This window comes from Oncorhynchus mykiss, chromosome 16 (genome assembly GCF_013265735.2).
Source record: "Oncorhynchus mykiss isolate Arlee chromosome 16, USDA_OmykA_1.1, whole genome shotgun sequence".
NCBI lineage: Eukaryota > Metazoa > Chordata > Actinopteri > Salmoniformes > Salmonidae > Oncorhynchus > Oncorhynchus mykiss.
In genome coordinates, this window is record NC_048580.1 from 46,357,490 (window position 1) to 46,374,521 (window position 17,032).

At 40.7% G+C, this 17,032-nt stretch overlaps 1 protein-coding gene across 4 annotated transcripts in view; it reads right to left on the reverse strand.

Moving 5' to 3' along the window:
• LOC110492746 overlaps window positions 1-13,733 on the reverse strand; it is a 30,143-nt gene extending 16,410 nt beyond the window's left edge. For 3 of the 4 annotated variants that reach the window (XM_036945817.1, XM_036945815.1, XM_036945816.1), the window contains exons 1-5: window positions 7,712-7,852; window positions 4,753-4,898; window positions 4,377-4,590; window positions 2,217-4,018; window positions 1,899-2,064 (exon numbers count right to left, since the gene is read on the reverse strand). In XM_036945817.1, coding sequence (XP_036801712.1) covers window positions 1,899-2,064; window positions 2,217-4,018; window positions 4,377-4,590; window positions 4,753-4,898; window positions 7,712-7,841 — 2,458 coding nt within the window. In that variant the 5' untranslated portion in view covers window positions 7,842-7,852. Of the gene's footprint in view, window positions 1-1,898; window positions 2,065-2,216; window positions 4,019-4,376; window positions 4,591-4,752; window positions 4,899-7,711; window positions 7,853-13,597 lie in introns of those variants that run through there. The other variant, XM_036945818.1, reaches the window with a different exon arrangement.
• Between the last annotated feature and the right edge of the window lie 3,299 nt (window positions 13,734-17,032).

The following is a 17,032-nucleotide window of genomic DNA, read 5'->3' on the forward strand; positions in this document are numbered from 1 at the left end:
TCATATACCTTTAACTATTGGATGTTCTTATAGGCACTTTAGTATTGCCAGCCTAATCTTGGGAGTTGATTGGCTTGAAGTTATAAACAGCGCTGTGCATCCAAGCATTGTTAAGAGCTGCTGTTTGAATGAATGCTTACGAGCCTGCTGCTGCCTACCACTGCTCAGTCAGACTGCTCTATCAAATATCAAATCATAGACTTAATTATAATATAATAAACACACATGGTCATTAATATGGTCAAATCCGGAAACTATCATTTCGAAAACAAAACGTTTATTCTTTCAGTGAAATACGGAACCGTTCCGTATTTTATCTTATGTGTGGCAACCCTAAGTCTAAATATTGCTGTTACATTGCACAACCTTCAATGTTATGTCATAATTATGTAAAATTCTGGCAAATTAATTTCGGTCTTTGTTAGGAATAAATGGCCTTTTAACAGTTCGCAACGAGCCAGGCGGCCCAAACTGCTGCATATACCCCGACTCTGCTTGCACTAAACGCAAGAGAAGTGACACAATTTCCCTAGTTAATATTGCCTGCTAACATTAATTTATTTTAACTACATATGCAAATTTTTAAAAATATACTTGTGTATTGATTCTAAGAAAGGCCTTGATGTTTATGGTACATTATTGCAACGATTGTGCTTTTTTCACGAATGCACTTGTTAAATCATCAAGTTGAAGTAGGCTGTGATTCGATGATAAATTAACAGGCACTGCATTGACTATATGCAACGCAGAACAAGCTAGTTAACTCAGTAATATCATCAACCATGTGTAGTTAACTAATGATTATGTTTAGATTGATTGTTTTTTTATAGGATAAGTTTAATGCTAGCTAGTAACTTACCTTGGCTCCTTGCAGCCACAAGGTCATTTTGATGCTGCACTCGTGTAACAGGTGGTCAGCCTGCCACGCAGGCAATGTAATCGGCGTCCAAAAAGGCTGATTACCGATTGTTATGAAAACTTGAAATCGGCCCTAATTAATCGGTCAACCTCTAATTGGAATTATATTGATTTCTGCTTATATCACGCTACAACACAATAAACACAGTTCAAATTCCGAGACTTCGAGATCATTGACTGCTTTTGAAATCTGTACCCGGAGCTACGGGAAATAGGGGTACTGAGGGCATTGCAGCACCCTCTGAAAAATCGTAATAAAATAAAATCTCTATATTATTAAATAATAATCATTTAAAGATTTTTTTCTTCACTAAAGTAGTGTACTGGGTACTTACTAGTCAGGTATTAGCCAACCTATATAGCCGTCTGTAGTGTAGCCCCAAAATTTGTTCTTCTAAGTCAACCAATGGAGGCGATGACGTGGATGTCGATTAAGGCATGTCGATTAAATGCAGAAGACACATTTCAGTTGAATGCATTCAGTTCTGAAACTGACTACGTACCCCCTTTCCCAATCATTCCCAGTCAGTGGTATGGTACGTTATCATAGCTACCCCATATAAGAATACCATCTCTTTTACATAACAACATACTGTATGTAAATAACAATAATTATTGCCCACTCTAAAATATAAATCTGTCTATTACCTCTATTACACTAACACAACCAACCTTATATAATACTACCCATAGACATACAAACCTGAAGCATGCTCATGCTACACTAACCTACCCCAACAATAGAGAGCTGCCGCCATCTTGAGCAACTCAACCCATTTAAGCTAACCCATTCATGTGCTAATCCACTTGATAAGCTGCTTACCGGTACACACACAAACTAATGCTAACTCAAAATGGAGCTGTACCCTAAAAAAAGAATTTGAGAGCTCTTGTGTGTGCTACACTATACTACAGTACATTTCATACAGTGATAATAAAATATGTTAGTCCTATTCCAGTCCCTTAATGAAACAATGTACCTGATGGAATCTTTCTGGGACGACCTCTCTTCTTCATGCCAGACTCGTAGATACTGTTGTTGTCTGATAGAGCGCTGTCATTGGTCAGGTCTACTTCCCGAACAGAGTCCAGCTCACTTTCTGTCACACTGTCAGTGAACTGGGCAGCGTCCCCATTCTCCACAATCTAAGAACACAGACAGACACAAATAATATAGATGCAGATACAGACGAAAGCACACGCAGATAAGAACATAAATGGGACAACACCAACACAATAACTTCCATGCAGGAGTGCAGTGACATACAATTGTGTGATGCTTTTTGTCTTTCCCCTACCTGTGTGAAGACCTTCTGAGCTTCAAGTGGGGGGCAAGGCATGGCTAAGAGGGTCAAAACAAGTTTCCTGAAGATGCTGGTTGATCCAGAAGCCTTCAACACAGTGCACCAATGTTGCTCCAGCGAGGTGGCTGCAGAGCCATTTTGGATGCCCCCATCAGATCCATTTTCTCCCTCTTCCCACTCTCCCTCCTCTGCCAGCTGGTACTCCAGGAACTCCTTGTTCAGCTGTCTGATCTCCTCAGGTGAGCTGCAGAGCCCAAGTTTAGCCCCCAGCTCTCCCACCACCTTCCCTGTGACCGTCAACCTACCCTGGGGGCTCAGTAGCTGGGCCATGCTCCTCAACACGCCGTCACTCAGAGGCAGCCCCTCCGCCACGCTGGCAGTAAGTGCTGTGTAGAAAGCCAGAGCCTGCTTCTGTAAAAACTGCAGTGCTTCACCTCCTGACTCTGATGACTCACACAGGAAGTCCTCCACTGCAGCCCCACCTACGTTCAGCTCTGGCCCTGGCAGGTGGAACTTTGTGGTCTTGAGGAGAGAGACGTCACGTTCCTTGAGGAAACGCACGACGGCTTGAGGACGGAGGAAACTGGAGGCATAGGAGCGCAGGAGGTTGCTGGCTTCCTGTAGGATCTGTACCAGGTCGGCCCGGGCCGAGCCCTCATGGTGGTGCAGTCGCTCTTGAAAGGCACGGAGAGGCTCCAGGGCCTGGTTTAGGAACATAAAGGTAGCCTTGATTTGGGGATCCTGCAGTTGTGTGCAGATCAGTTTGGCCTTCTCATCTACGTCATCCTCTTTGTTACAGGAGCTGAAGTAGGAGATTAGATCTGTCCACATTTCCAACACTTTCCTGGCTAACATGCAGAAGTTAAGGCAGCAGGTGGTGAGGGGAAGGGTAAGGCCATTGATACTGGTTATGCTAGAAAACAGTTCCTTCAGGTTGTCATTCTTGGTGGAGCAGAAGGAGTAGTGGGAGTAGATATCTACAATTAGCTCCTGGGCCTGAGTGGAGAGCTCTACCATCCCAGCATGGCAGGATGCATCAGCCACTCCATACAGCCTACCTAGCACCACCACGTTGGGGTTGAGCTCCCTAAGCTGTGAGCAAATCTGCTCAGAGGCAGCACCGTTACCATCTGTGTAGAGAGCCGCGAGGTTAGCTGCAGGAAGCCCAAACCTCTTCAAGGTCTCCACCAAAGCCGCAGCAGTTTCCTCTCCAGTATTGTCTTCGGCTGGAGACTGCAGGACATCCAACAGCCTGATGCAGTGTCTGGCTGCCTTCACATCAAAATAGCCTACTAGAACTACAGAAGCTATGCCAGCCTCCCCTAGCACCACTCCTCCGTACAAGTATATGCAGTAAGGAGTCTTTTGGCAAGCGGACACTATGTCTTCTGGGTACTGTAGTCCCAGGACATACTGACCGTATCTGTTAGACACCTGGTCCCCAGCCGCGGACGGACCAGAGACACAGTTAATGAAGCACAGGACCAACTCACTACAAGGTGGACAGCTGCTGATGCTGCCCTGCCTGCTCTTTCTCGCCTCGGTTCTTAAATTGCATCCATTGGCAGCCAGGGTAAGCTTCTGGTGCCTCTTGCACTGTGAGTGACGCTTGAGGTCAACAAGGCCTGAGTGATAGATGTTGAAATTCATGTCACACAGACTGCAGTAGGCATGGACCTCTCCCAGAGTGCTGGGCCCTACCCAGGAGTACGTCTCCCTCCATATATCTTCATAAACTATACGTTTCCTTTGATACTTCCCTAAAGCTTCTTCATCCGTGTCGGTTTCCAACCCCCCTGTCGGAAAAAAGGAAAACACAAACTGATTAACAGAAAAATACCAACAATATTCCATCCTGAATATAAGGTCACAAACAGCACAAAGAACATTTCAACTCAGGATTAGAGCCCTGCACGGGCATGGATTTTAAGCCCGAGCCATACCCGCGACTTTCAGGCCCTGCCTTACCCAGGCTCGAGTGCTTCTGCCAAATTGAAGGTGCATGTGTCCCTGCCTCAAATTAGAGATAACTTCCTCCCTGAGCTGCAAGCGGTCTGCTGCTAGTCTGCGTGTGTGTGTATCCATGACAAGACTTTTAGATATTAGCTAGCTACATTTCTACTCACTACTCAGGATAAGTGAGAGAATGGATACCTGATTGACTGGGGTTGCGGCTGGCAGACCTGCGGCCTAGTCCCTGGGGGGAGCGGAGGGGGGGTCTGGCAGGCTGGATCTCCTGGCCCTGGCGAGCCTCCACAGGGTTATACACCTGCCCCACCAGGTTAGCCTGGAAAAACCTCTTGAACCACTTCAGGAATACGAAGTTGGGCTGGAACCTTCCATTCATCAGCTCCTCCACTGGAACAAACTAAAGGGGAGGGATTTAGAACAATAAGCAAATACCACATGGAAGCAAAGGGCAAATCCCTATCAACCATCTGCCCAGCGATAAAATATTAACGTACAATCAAAATAATATCCTTGATTTACAGTTAATGTGATGGATAAGAAAGTATGGGTGTAGTCTAACCTTGGTGACACCAGTCTTTCGGAAGCCAGCTTGAAGCAGATTGTAGTTGTGGATGAAGTCTGGTGTGTCCTGGGCCTGGAACTTCACTGTGCTCATGTCAATGCACCCAGGGAAGAGCCAGTCCATCAGCTGGCAGTAGCAGGAACCTGCACACCACACAGACAATAGAAGTTGAAGACTATCTAGTAACAAGGGAGAGCAGGACAGAATAGCCAATAGTGAAACATGCGTTCAAATGTTATTGGTCACATGCACATGTTTAGCAGATGTTATTGGTCACATGCACATGTTTAGCAGATGTTATTGGTCACATGCACATGTTTAGCAGATGTTATTGCAGGTGTAGCGAAAGGCTTGCGTTTCATCAGTCAATAGAGAGAAAAATACTTGCCCACTAAGTGTCAGGAGTCTACATTTCACAATTATACAGTACCAGTCAAAAGTTTGGACACAACTACTCATTCAAGGGTTTTTCTTTATCATGACTAATTTCTACATTGTAGAATAATAGTGAAGACATCAAAACCATGCACTAACACATGGAATCATGTAGTAACCAAAAAAGTGTTGATTAAATCAAAACATATTTTATATTTCAGATTCTTCAAAGTAGCCACCCTTTGCCTTGATGACAGCTTTGCATACTCTTGGCTTTCTCTCAACCAGCTTCATGAGGAATGCTTTGAAGGAGTTCCCATATATGCTGAGCGCTTGTTGACGGTTTTTTCTTCACTCTGCGGGTCAACTCATCCCAAACCATTTCAATTGGTTTAAGGTCGGGTGATTGTGGAGGCCAGGTCATCTGATGCAGCACTCCATCACTCTCCTTCTTGGTAAAATAGCCTTGCACAGCGTGGAGGTGTGTTTTGGGTCATGGGATGGAGTATCACTGCAGAATACTGTGGTAGACATGCTGGTTAAGTGTGCCTTGAATTCTAAATAAATCACTGACGTGTCACCAACAAAGCACCCCCACACCATCACACCTCCTCCTCCATGCTTCACGGTGGGAACCACACATGCGGAGATCATCTGTTCCCCTACTCTGCGTCTCACAAAGACACAGCGGTTGGAACCAAAAATCTCACATTGGGAATCATTAGACCAAAGTACAGATTTTCACCGGTCTAATGTCCATTGCTCGTGTTTTTTGGCCCAAGCAAGTCTCTTCTTCTTATTTATGTCCTTAAGTAGTGGTTTCTTTGCAGCAATTTGACCATGAAGGCCTGATTCATGCAGTCTCCTCGGAACAGTTGATGTTGAGATGTGGCTGTTACTTGAACTCTGTGAAGAATTTATTTAGGCTGCAATCTGAGGTGTAGTTAACTCTACTGAACTTATCCTCTGCAGCAGAGGTAACTCTGGGTCATCCTGTGGCAGTCTTCATGAGAGCCAGTTTCATCATAGCACTTGAAGTTTTTTGCGACTGCACTTGAAGAAACTTTTCAAGTTCTTGACCATTTCCAGATTGACTAACCTTCATGCCTTAAAGTAATGATGGTATGTTATTTATCTTTGCTTATTTGAGCTTTTCTTGCCATAATATGGACTTACGCATTCCTGCGTCTGTCTCCCGAATCATTCATACCAACGTGACATGTGTTAAGTTTTCTGTGATGGTGAATAAAAAGTTGGCTACAGTTCAATACAAAATGTTGTCAGATACATACAGTATGTTCTGGTAATATCTGAGCTGGCTAGCCAGCTAGATAGCTAACTAGCTAACAAGCTAGCAAACTAACCAAAATATTTTCTAGAAAGTAGCTTTTAGCTGCCTGGCTTGTTAGTGACATATCCTAAAAACATTTTTAATCAAATGTTTTTTCTGGCATGTAACGTTGGTATTTGGACCCAGCTGCTGCGATGTCACGTGCCATTTATGTGTTTATACCTTTTCATAATGACAAGGACATGTTTGACGTCGGACAACAACAATAGAATGTTCATGATTTAATGTGTGGCAAAGCATACACAAAAAACAAAGACAAATACAATTTATTTTCAAAATAAGAGAATAGTATATTGTGAGTTGAATTATCTTACTGGTCTGTGCAGCATATAGGCTACATGGCCGCGCCATGCAAATTAAATCAAATGTTCTTATTTTGTTCATTAAACAGACAAGACACACTTACATTCATTCCCCAGTTCTGATCACAGTCAACCCACATATATTTTATAGTAAGAATTAATATAATAGATTTTAACAGAATAAAATATCAATAATATCTTTCACACACAAATTGAGTGTTACAGAACGTGTGGAACCGCTGTCATTTAACAAAAATGTGTATTTCAAAACAGGGCCCATGTCCTAATTTTTTTTGCTGCAGAACAATTAGAATCTTCTCTTCTGATCATGTAAAGAAACTGAAATTTCAGAAAGTAGCTTTTTTGATCCACGTTGGATGTGATCACACCATTGCGCAATTTCTCTCCATTCAAACTCCCCACCAGTTATTCTGTCTGAAGACAGATCGGTTTCTAACTTAAACTACAAATCGCTAGGAGCCTAGGGATATTAACCCATCATTTATTAGCTACATATAAGGGCCTTTAAATATTTACCTATCAAAGTCAAGAACAAATGTGTGAAATGACAGTATGCGTTCCACCAGGCTAAATGCCAAAGCATTTATGTGACAGTAGACAAGAACATCTCAAGGAAATAACTAGATACATTTAAATGGAGAGAATAAATGCATGAAAAGCATATCTGTGAAGCTTTGTGACTGACAAGGACAAGTTTGATGTCTGACAAAAACGACGAAAAGTGAAATCTATACTGAGAAGTTAGCAGGACTTTTAAATACATTACCGCAATCATGACTAGGCCGGTTGGCGGAAATTAACATACAGGTTTTGTTGCTGGCAAAACCTTTCAGATATAATGGAAAGGTCGACAAAAAGTTGGCGGCAAAATGTCTTGTTTGGAAAAGCGGTACTAGTGAGACGGTACCTGAACATATCTGCTCTACCCTGGTGAATTTGATGTCCAGGATCTTATTGAGCCAGTCCAGCACCTCAAAACGGCTGCATTTTTCTGCAGTGGCATCTGGGGTCTGGTCTGGGTCCACATATGTCGCCATTTTTTTGTTACCTAGAAAATGACACAACACAGAGAAGTTTCACATGGACATTATAGCATTTCTTTTAAATCAAACATTTGCACCTGTGTGTGATCATTTAAATATACGTGCTGGTAAAATATATTATACACCAACAACTAAATAACAATCCTATATTTCCTTGTGTCAAATTTGTAATAACCAGTGTCACGTTTTTATTTCTTGACAATAGTAAATCTGTAATCTGAAGCCTTAACAGCCCTCAATCAGGTCAAAAGAAGATGGGGACCAGCATTTCATAGGAAGGGAGACAGCTCTATGTTGTCACAACAACTGATGTGCCTATCAACGAAATTCCTACCTTTTGGACCTCAACTTTTGGGAGGAAAAGTATATGTACTGTATATATATATATATATACTACCGTTCAAAAGTTTGGGGTCACTTAGAAATGTCCTTGTTCTTGAAAGAAAAGCTACATTTTTGTCTATTAAAATAACATCAAATTGATCAGAAATACAGTGTAGACATTGTGAATGTTGTAAATGACTATTGTAGCTGGAAACAGCAGATTTTCTATGGAATATCTAAGGCATACAGATGCCCATTATTAGCAACCATCACTCCTGTGTTCCAACGGCACATTGTGTTAGCTAATCCAAGTTTATAATTTTAAAAGGCTAATTGATCATTAGAAAACCCTTTTGCAATTATGTTAGCACAGCTGAAAACTGTTGTGCTAATTAAATAAGCAATAAAACTGGCCTTCTTTATACTAGTTGAGTTTCTGGAGAATCAGCATTTGTTCGATTACAGGCTCAAAATGGCCAGAAACAAATAACTTTCTTCTGGAACTCGTCAGTCTATTCTTGTTCTGAGAAATGAAGGCTATTCCATGCAGGAATTGCCAAGAAACTGAAGAACTCGTACAACGCTGTGTACTACTCCATTCACAGAACAGCACAAACTGGCCCTAACCAGAATAGAAAGAGGAGTGGGATGCCCCGGTGCACAACAATTTGCACAAGTACACTAGATTGTCTAGTTTGAGAAACAGACGCCTCACAAGTCCTCAACTGGCAGCTTCATTAAATAGTACCCGCAAAACACCAGTCTCAACGTTAACAGTGAAGAGGCGACCCCTGGGATGCTGGCCTTCTAGGCAGAGTTGCAAAGAAAAAGCCATATCTCAAACTGGAATAGCCTTCATTTCTCAGAACAAGAATAGACTGACGAGTTTCAGAAGAAAGGTCTTTGTTTCGGGCCATTTTGAGCCTGTAATCGAACCCACAAATGCTGATGCTCCAGATACTCAACTAGTCTAAAGAAGGCCAGTTTAATTGCTTCGTTAATCAGAACAACAGTTTTCTGCTGTGCTAACATAATTGCAAAAGGGTTTTCTAATGATCAATTAGCCTTTTAAAATGGTAGAGTAAATGGCTGTTAGTCGGCTAGTGACAGTGACTAAGTTCAGCGCAGGGTACTGGTTGGAGGCCGGCTAGTGATGGCTATTTCACAGTCCGATGGCCTTGATATAGAAGCTGTTTTTCAGACTCTCGGTCCCAGCTTGTACTGACCTCACCTTCTGGATGATAGTGGGGTAAACAGGCCGGGGCTTGGGTGGTTGATGTCCTTGATATTTTCTACATTTTAGAATTATAGTGAAGACATCAAAACTATGAAATAACACACATTTCCTCATGTAATAACCAAAAAAGTGTTAAACATATCAAAATATATTTTATATTTGAGATTCTTCAAATAGCCACCCTTTGCATTGATGACAGCTTTGCACACTCTTGACATTCTTTCAACCAGCTTCACCTGGAATGCTTTTCCAGCAGTCTTGAAGGAGTTCCCACATATGCTGAGCACTTGTTGGCTGCTTTTTCTTCACACTGTGGTCCGACTCATCCCAAACCATCTCAATTTGGTTGAGGTCGGGGAATTGTGGAGGCCAGGTCATCTGATGCAGCACTCCATCACTCTCCTTCTTGGTAAAATTGCCCTTAAAATATGTCTGTTACTTGAATTCTGTGAAGCATTTATTTGGGCTGCAATTTCTGAGGCTGGTAACTCTAATGAACTTATCCTCTGCAGCAGAGGTAACTCTGGCTCTTCCTTTCCTGTGGCGGTCCTCATGAGAGCCAATTTCATCATAACTTCTGATGGTTTTTGCGATTCACTTGAAGAAACTTCTTGAATTGTTCTGAAATGACTGACCTTCATGTCTTAAAGTAATTTCTCTTTGCTTATTTGAGCTGTTCTTGCCATAATATGGCCTTGGTCTTTAAAAAAACCCTACCGTGTCACAACACAAATGATTGGCTCAAATGCTTTAAGAAGGAAATAAATTCCACAAATGAACTTTTAAGAAGGCACACCTCTTAATTGAAATGTATTCCAGGTGACTACCTCATGAAGCTGGTTGAGAGAATGCCAAGGCAAAGGGTGGCTATTTGAAGATCTCAAATATAAAATATATTTTGGTTTGTTTGACATACTTTTGGTTATAACATGATTCCATATGTGTTAACTTCAGAGTTGTGATGTCTTCCCTATTATTCAACAATGTAGAAAATAGTCAAAAATAAAGAAAAACCCTTAAATGAGTAGTTGTTTTAAAACTTTTGACCGGTAGTACACTTCCACCTTTCTACCCAAAGAGTTCTTTATTCCTATCTGCACGGTGTACTGAGAACCCAGCTGGCTGTATGGACGGGGACAGTATATCTGGAGAGAGCCATGATTCCGTGAAACAGAGTATGTTACAGTCCCCGATGTCTCTCTGGAAGAAGATCATTGCCCAGAGCTCGTCTACTTTTTTGTCCAGGGACTGAACATTAGTGAGTAATATACTCAGAAGTGGTGGATGGTGTGCACGCCTCCTGAGTCGGAGAAGAAGTCCACTCCGAATACCTCTCCTCCTCCGGTGGCATCTTGGAGCAGCCTCTGGGATAAGTTAAATTGCCTTGTGGGGTACGAACAAAGGATCCAATTCGGGAAAGTCATATTTCTGGTCTGAATGCTGGTAAGTTAACGCTGCTCTGATATCCAAAAGTTCTTTCTAACTGTAATAACACAAATGTTCTGGGCTAATAATGTAAGAAATAACACAAAAAAATATATACAAAATACTGCAAAGTTGCTTAGGAAACAGAAACAGAGCTACCATGTCTATCAGCGCTATCTTGTCATGTAAATAGACAATAAAGCATGTTGTATCATAAAATATAAATGTATTATGGAGACATAAATAAATATTGACATTCGTCATTTATTTTATTTACTATCTTTTCTAACTAAATGTTCACCCTGTGAGGTGCATAATCCTCACAGGGTGGAAATGTGGGGCCTAAATGAGCTTTTGCTCTTTGCGATTGAGCTAACATAATGGTAAACACTTGAAGAGGATTTTAACTTGTATATCAAACTTATTAAGACATTTAGAAATTGTATTAACTTTCTCTATAATTTAGCCCAACAGGGTGGAAATGTATGAGTGAGACAAACAGACTAACATCATGAAACACGTCTGTCCTCCTGGGACCCAGCAATTCATTTTTGTCCTCTCTATTGGACATCAGTTCTTGGTCCGTATCTCTGAGGCCATTCAAGCGTATTATGTCCTGTTGTCCCTTTGTGAGGACATTCTGGGCATTTCAATGATATCACATGTTGGGGGTGTGACTTTGACAACTTTATCTTCCTGGTTCTTAAAAAAATGGCTGACATTACAATTAGCTCATTTTATGAACATTTAAAGGAGGGTGTAATTACTAATTATCATTTTTGTGAGTATGATTTTCAACTTATTTATAGCAAGTGAATATCTCAGGAATAGTTAAGTGAGTTTTCAGGACTGTGTAAATAAGAGCTAAATAAGAGCTTATTTTTTAGAGACTGTACACATTGACTGTAATGTTTTTTCTCTCTTCATATTTACGTCCTAATGACCACTACAGAGGACAATTTTGCAGATACAATAAAAGACAAATAACAGTATTTAAAACAAATTATAATCTTGGTAATGTGTTTTTTCACCCTGAACACTTTTGTAAAAAAAATATTAAAATCCCAAACTTTTCGGGTCTCAGGAGAATACATTTCCTTAGCCTTGCTCCGTTGTTTTACCACCCCAAATATTATGACACTTCCTGAATGTAATGTCATTGTAGGAAGGGGCTGATTAATTACTACAACCTATCAGGGTGGAAAGTGAAATCAGGGAAAAACAGAAAATCTTAATACAATAATCATGAAAAAACTTTTTTAAGAGAAATGTCAATTGGATTATAAAATAATCAAGAAAGATTTTAAATATTGTATTATTTAATGTCTTATAGGTCTCATTGAAGTTGATGAATAGCATCCCGGAATATGAAAAAAACGACTACATCCAATAAAAACAAATCCATATCTTTGTGTTTTTATGGTAAATGCCACCTAACTTTTTATTTAAAGCCCTTTGGAATGTACATTTTACACTAAATAATCATTTCTGGGGACAGAAAATGAACCGGAGTGTAGGAATTAGCCTACCCGTCCCATTATTAAACCAACCCTGGTCCCCTTTCGGGGGGGGGCAGCATGGGGTATTGGGGTAGAAAACCGACCAATGGATGAGGTCGCTCAATCTTTTGTTCTACAGAGAAAGGACTGATTTACCTTTTGCTGTTGTGTGGCAATAGTCAAAGGACAGTTCTTCGTCAAATCAATTCTACTATTTTACACAACTTATTTCAGTAATATTAGGCTATCCTTCATAAAGGCCCACTGGTACTACAATATACAATTTACAAACAGACCGGGAGCATCATAAGACTGAAGGACTCAGAAAAGGGAAACTGCTGTGACAATGCAACGGGTCGTTCATTAGGGTTAATTGTTGTATAAGTATATGGGTGTTACATAGGCGAAGTCAAATCATCGAATCCATGGCTGAGGATAATGCTGCCATGCGCGTTTGCAAAATATGCAAACCACATTGCTTTCCCTTTCTCCGTCAGTTCCGACACCCTGGTCTTATTTTCTCCTAGTTTTCTCCTCCCCTTTTCCAAAGTGTATGAAGAAATCTCGCGGGGTAATTTTTGCCGCGAATGTTCCGTACAAAGAACAGCAGAGCAGTCAGTCTTTCCTCTATCTTTTCTCCGATACAGGTTAGGTCAAATGTTGCATGTTCTGGCAGTGTGACAGTTGTAGTAGGCCAACCACAAAGTAAACTAAAAGTATCTTGACTTGAAGCCGGCATCTGTTCCGTGTTCTACATTGTAACAAATTAATTGACGTGCACACCGGAGTTCAAGATATGGTTATTCTGTTGTCTAGCCTTTATTGTCAATAAATCTGTTGCCTTTGTACTGGTGGGTAATCCAAGATATCACGACACTATAGGCTACTGTAGATGTTGTTAACAAACAACATTGTTCATTTAATCTAGTTATTCAGCATTGCCATCTCTAATGTCCCCAAACTGACACGTAAACAAATACTGTAGATTGATTATAAAAGACAGGGAGCCTCATGTCTACTGACATTGTTTGATCAAATACAGTACCGTAACAGAGGAATAAGCATTCCGGCTCTTAAACTGTAGCCTTGTCTTTTGTGTCATCCAGTCTTTGTGCTTTTGTGCATTAGGCTCCATGTAGTTGTTGACCACTACATAATGTAGGCTATGCAAAATAAACGGATAATCATAGCTTCACCATGCTTCTCCTGGTGCACGATGGAGAATGATAACCAGTGGCTTTAAATATTAATCAAGGGTTACCTACCTTCGTTGTTCCTTCCTCCGGGTAGACTCTGCCACCCGGTTTGAGAACCACAGGCTTCTTTCTCAATACTCTCCAATGACGTCTCTCCAACCGGGCTATTCTTGTTCGGGATTGGCCGACTGTACGAAAAGGGGACGTCCCATTGCTATACATACAATGGTAGCGCTAGATTAAGAAAAATAGCACGGCCCAGATGTTGAAATTGTGTAAGATTATACAATTATATTTTATTCGCATTTAGAATATGGCGATAGCTCGACGATTTATGGAAACACATAATCGCCTCGAACTTTATGGGCAGAATTTGGGCCAGGAGTTCTTCACCAAGTTGGCCGACTGAGTTCGACTGAAAAACCTCCTGAAGATATGAATATCACCAAACCGAAGGCCAACATATAGCCTAACATTAGACCAGACAACCACGAAATTAAACAGACGAACTGAATTGAAGCCGTTTGCGCATTTTTAAAGTTTAAAACACATAGGCTAAATTATTATTGCGCATGGACGGAGATGTTTGGTGAACTAGTCATGAGATTATTATGACTTTAACTAGTGATGATCGCCGGTTAACTGATACTTTTGTTGCAACAAAGTTGTCATTTGATAGTTTTGAGTCTTCAAAATTCTTAGACATTCCTCGTATGGCATTAGGCCTACGTAGCCTAATTATGTTTTAATGTAGGCCTAATCATTTATGCTGTAATGAGTCAGCCATCAAAACAAATCCACAAAATAGCTACTGTCTGTACTGTCTGTAACACCTGCTGAAGTTACAAATCGTGACATGGATACAATGTATGTAGGCTATCATCATTAGCAAGGTCTACAATGTAACCTATCAACCGCGATTGACTAGTTATACCCTTTAATTTCCAATCAAATGACAGTGTGAATGTTAATCGACGAGGCAACACTATTTCAAAGTTCGAATAAACTCTTGCAGACTTTAATTTCAATTACACGGCCACAGTGGGAGAGAAATTATGGAAATTAGTGTCAAGAAGATGGCGGTGGCGGTGCGTGCCCGGGAGCTTGCACGTGGACGGTTGAAAGCGGGCGGTCATAGAACCTAATTGAAGACTCACCGCTAAATGTAAAAGGTTAATCTGCTATTTCAACATCAATTTTCCCCTAATTGATTGATATGTACCCATTGATTCTCGAAGACTATAACTTAGAACTGCTTCATGCGTTTAGTTCAACTGTCGCACCCCATCAGAACCCAAAATATAAACTCCAATGTTTGAAACAAACGTAATGTAAACAAACGCTGTACAGCCCCGAAACATGGTTAAAACTAATATTTTGAAATCATGGATGGTCAGACCTTGCAAGCATACCTCTGTCCATGAGAGTGGTAAAAAAAAAACAGCCCACCCCTCAGTGTTTTAGCGGAACAAGTAGCAGGTTACCTTTCTTCATGTTTTATGTGCCGATTGCCGCTATAAATTCGCGCGAAAGAAACACAAGTGAATCATTACTGCATACGGTCACGAGGTACAATTTTTGGGTGGATAATGAAATCATAATGAATCACAGGGACAGATGCAGCAATTTTCCTATTGATATATAAAAACCATTGTCAGACTCTAATTGGCAGAAAGTAGAAACAAATGATTCACTAGTTGGATAATCTAGAACTAGGTTTAGGCTGATTGAGTTTACTCAACTCCACAATATATATATATATCCCGAGGGAGTTGAGTTGGAAAAAGTGTTGGCGGACTGTAGCTCCGATTACTACATTGAGTCCCTATCAAGCGAGTCCGTATCAGTCGATGTCCATTCTTTAACGTTTTTCTTGTAGTAGGCCTATCTATGTTTGTGGCGTGTAGCTAGGAGCTTTTCTTTGGGTGATGAAATCAATCCATAGTTTTTGCTAAAAGTAATATTTTACGCGACCCCTGACAAGGGAGAAGGTGCAGTCGTTCATGGACAATTTCTGTGTTATGGTGTGCACAGAATCATCTTTTTTTATTTAAAAAAACGATGGATTCCAAATCCAACTGACAACTCTATAACAATCAGGACAACAACAGGTACACAGCAAGCTTAAATAATGGATATTTATCAAAAATATCAGTGGTAGTGCACACTTGAAGTCGTAACTTCCTACTCCATTGGAAAATAGTGGATTAAGGGGCGCAATTTGATAGATCAAATTACATGTTTATTTTAAAAAGTATTGACATCGGCAAACAAAGAAAAGCCTGCATTTACACAGGACAAGCCTGGGTACAAGGAAAGCATTAAAGAACGTACATTTTTACAGGTATTATTTATAGTGACTTGATGTAGTGGCGTTACATTCTTCTAGAGGCATCACGCTAGAACCCTGTAAACCTATGGACGATTTCCATATTACAGGGAACTAAATTAGAGCTAGGTTTAGGCATATGACATTAATTCAATAAATAAACTTGTAATTGGTATTGCATTTAGCTGGTTATTTACATATCATTGGTCTGATGATCTCTCATGGTTTTACTTCAGTTTGTTGTAGCCACACATTTTTGGTCAACAGAACTATTATAACCCTAAAATAGACTTAAAAAGAGGTGTAATGGGTTCACACTCAAAATGTTTAGTGCAAACCCATAACACCTCTTTTGTTTGTCTGAATTCACAGGTTTTACACACCAGTCAAGGCTCTCTTTTGATTAGCTATAATAGACTTCTCACAGAAGGAAAAATATTTATTTATTTTATTTTATTTTACCTTTATTTAACCAGGTAGGCAAGTTGAGAACAAGTTCTCATTTACAATTGCGACCTGGCCAAGATAAAGCAAAGCAGTTCGACAGATACAACGACACAGAGTTACACATGGAGTAAAACAAACATAAAGTCAATAATACAGTATAAACAAGTCTATATACAATGTGAGCAAATGAGGTGAGAAGGGAGGTAAAGGCAAAAAAGGCCATGGTGGCATGGTAAATACAATATAGCAAGTAAAACACTGGAATGGTAGTTTTGCAATGGAAGAATGTGCAAAGTAGAAATAAAAATAATGGGGTGCAAAGGAGCAAAATAAATAAATAAATTAAATACAGTTGGGAAAGAGGTAGTTGTTTGGGCTAAATTATAGGTGGGCTATGTACAGGTGCAGTAATCTGTGAGCTGCTCTGACAGTTGGTGCTTAAAGCTAGTGAGGGAGATAAGTGTTTCCAGTTTCAGAGATTTTTGTAGTTCGTTCCAGTCATTGGCAGCAGAGAACTGGAAAGAGAGGCGGCCAAAGAAATAATTGGTTTTGGGGGTGACTAGAGAGATATACCTGCTGGAGCGTGTGCTACAGGTGGGAGATGCTATGGTGACCAGCGAGCTGAGATAAGGGGGGACTTTACCTAGCAGGGTCTTGTAGATGACATGGAGCCAGTGGGTTTGGCGACGAGTATGAAGCGAGGACCAGCCAACGAGAGCGTACAGGTC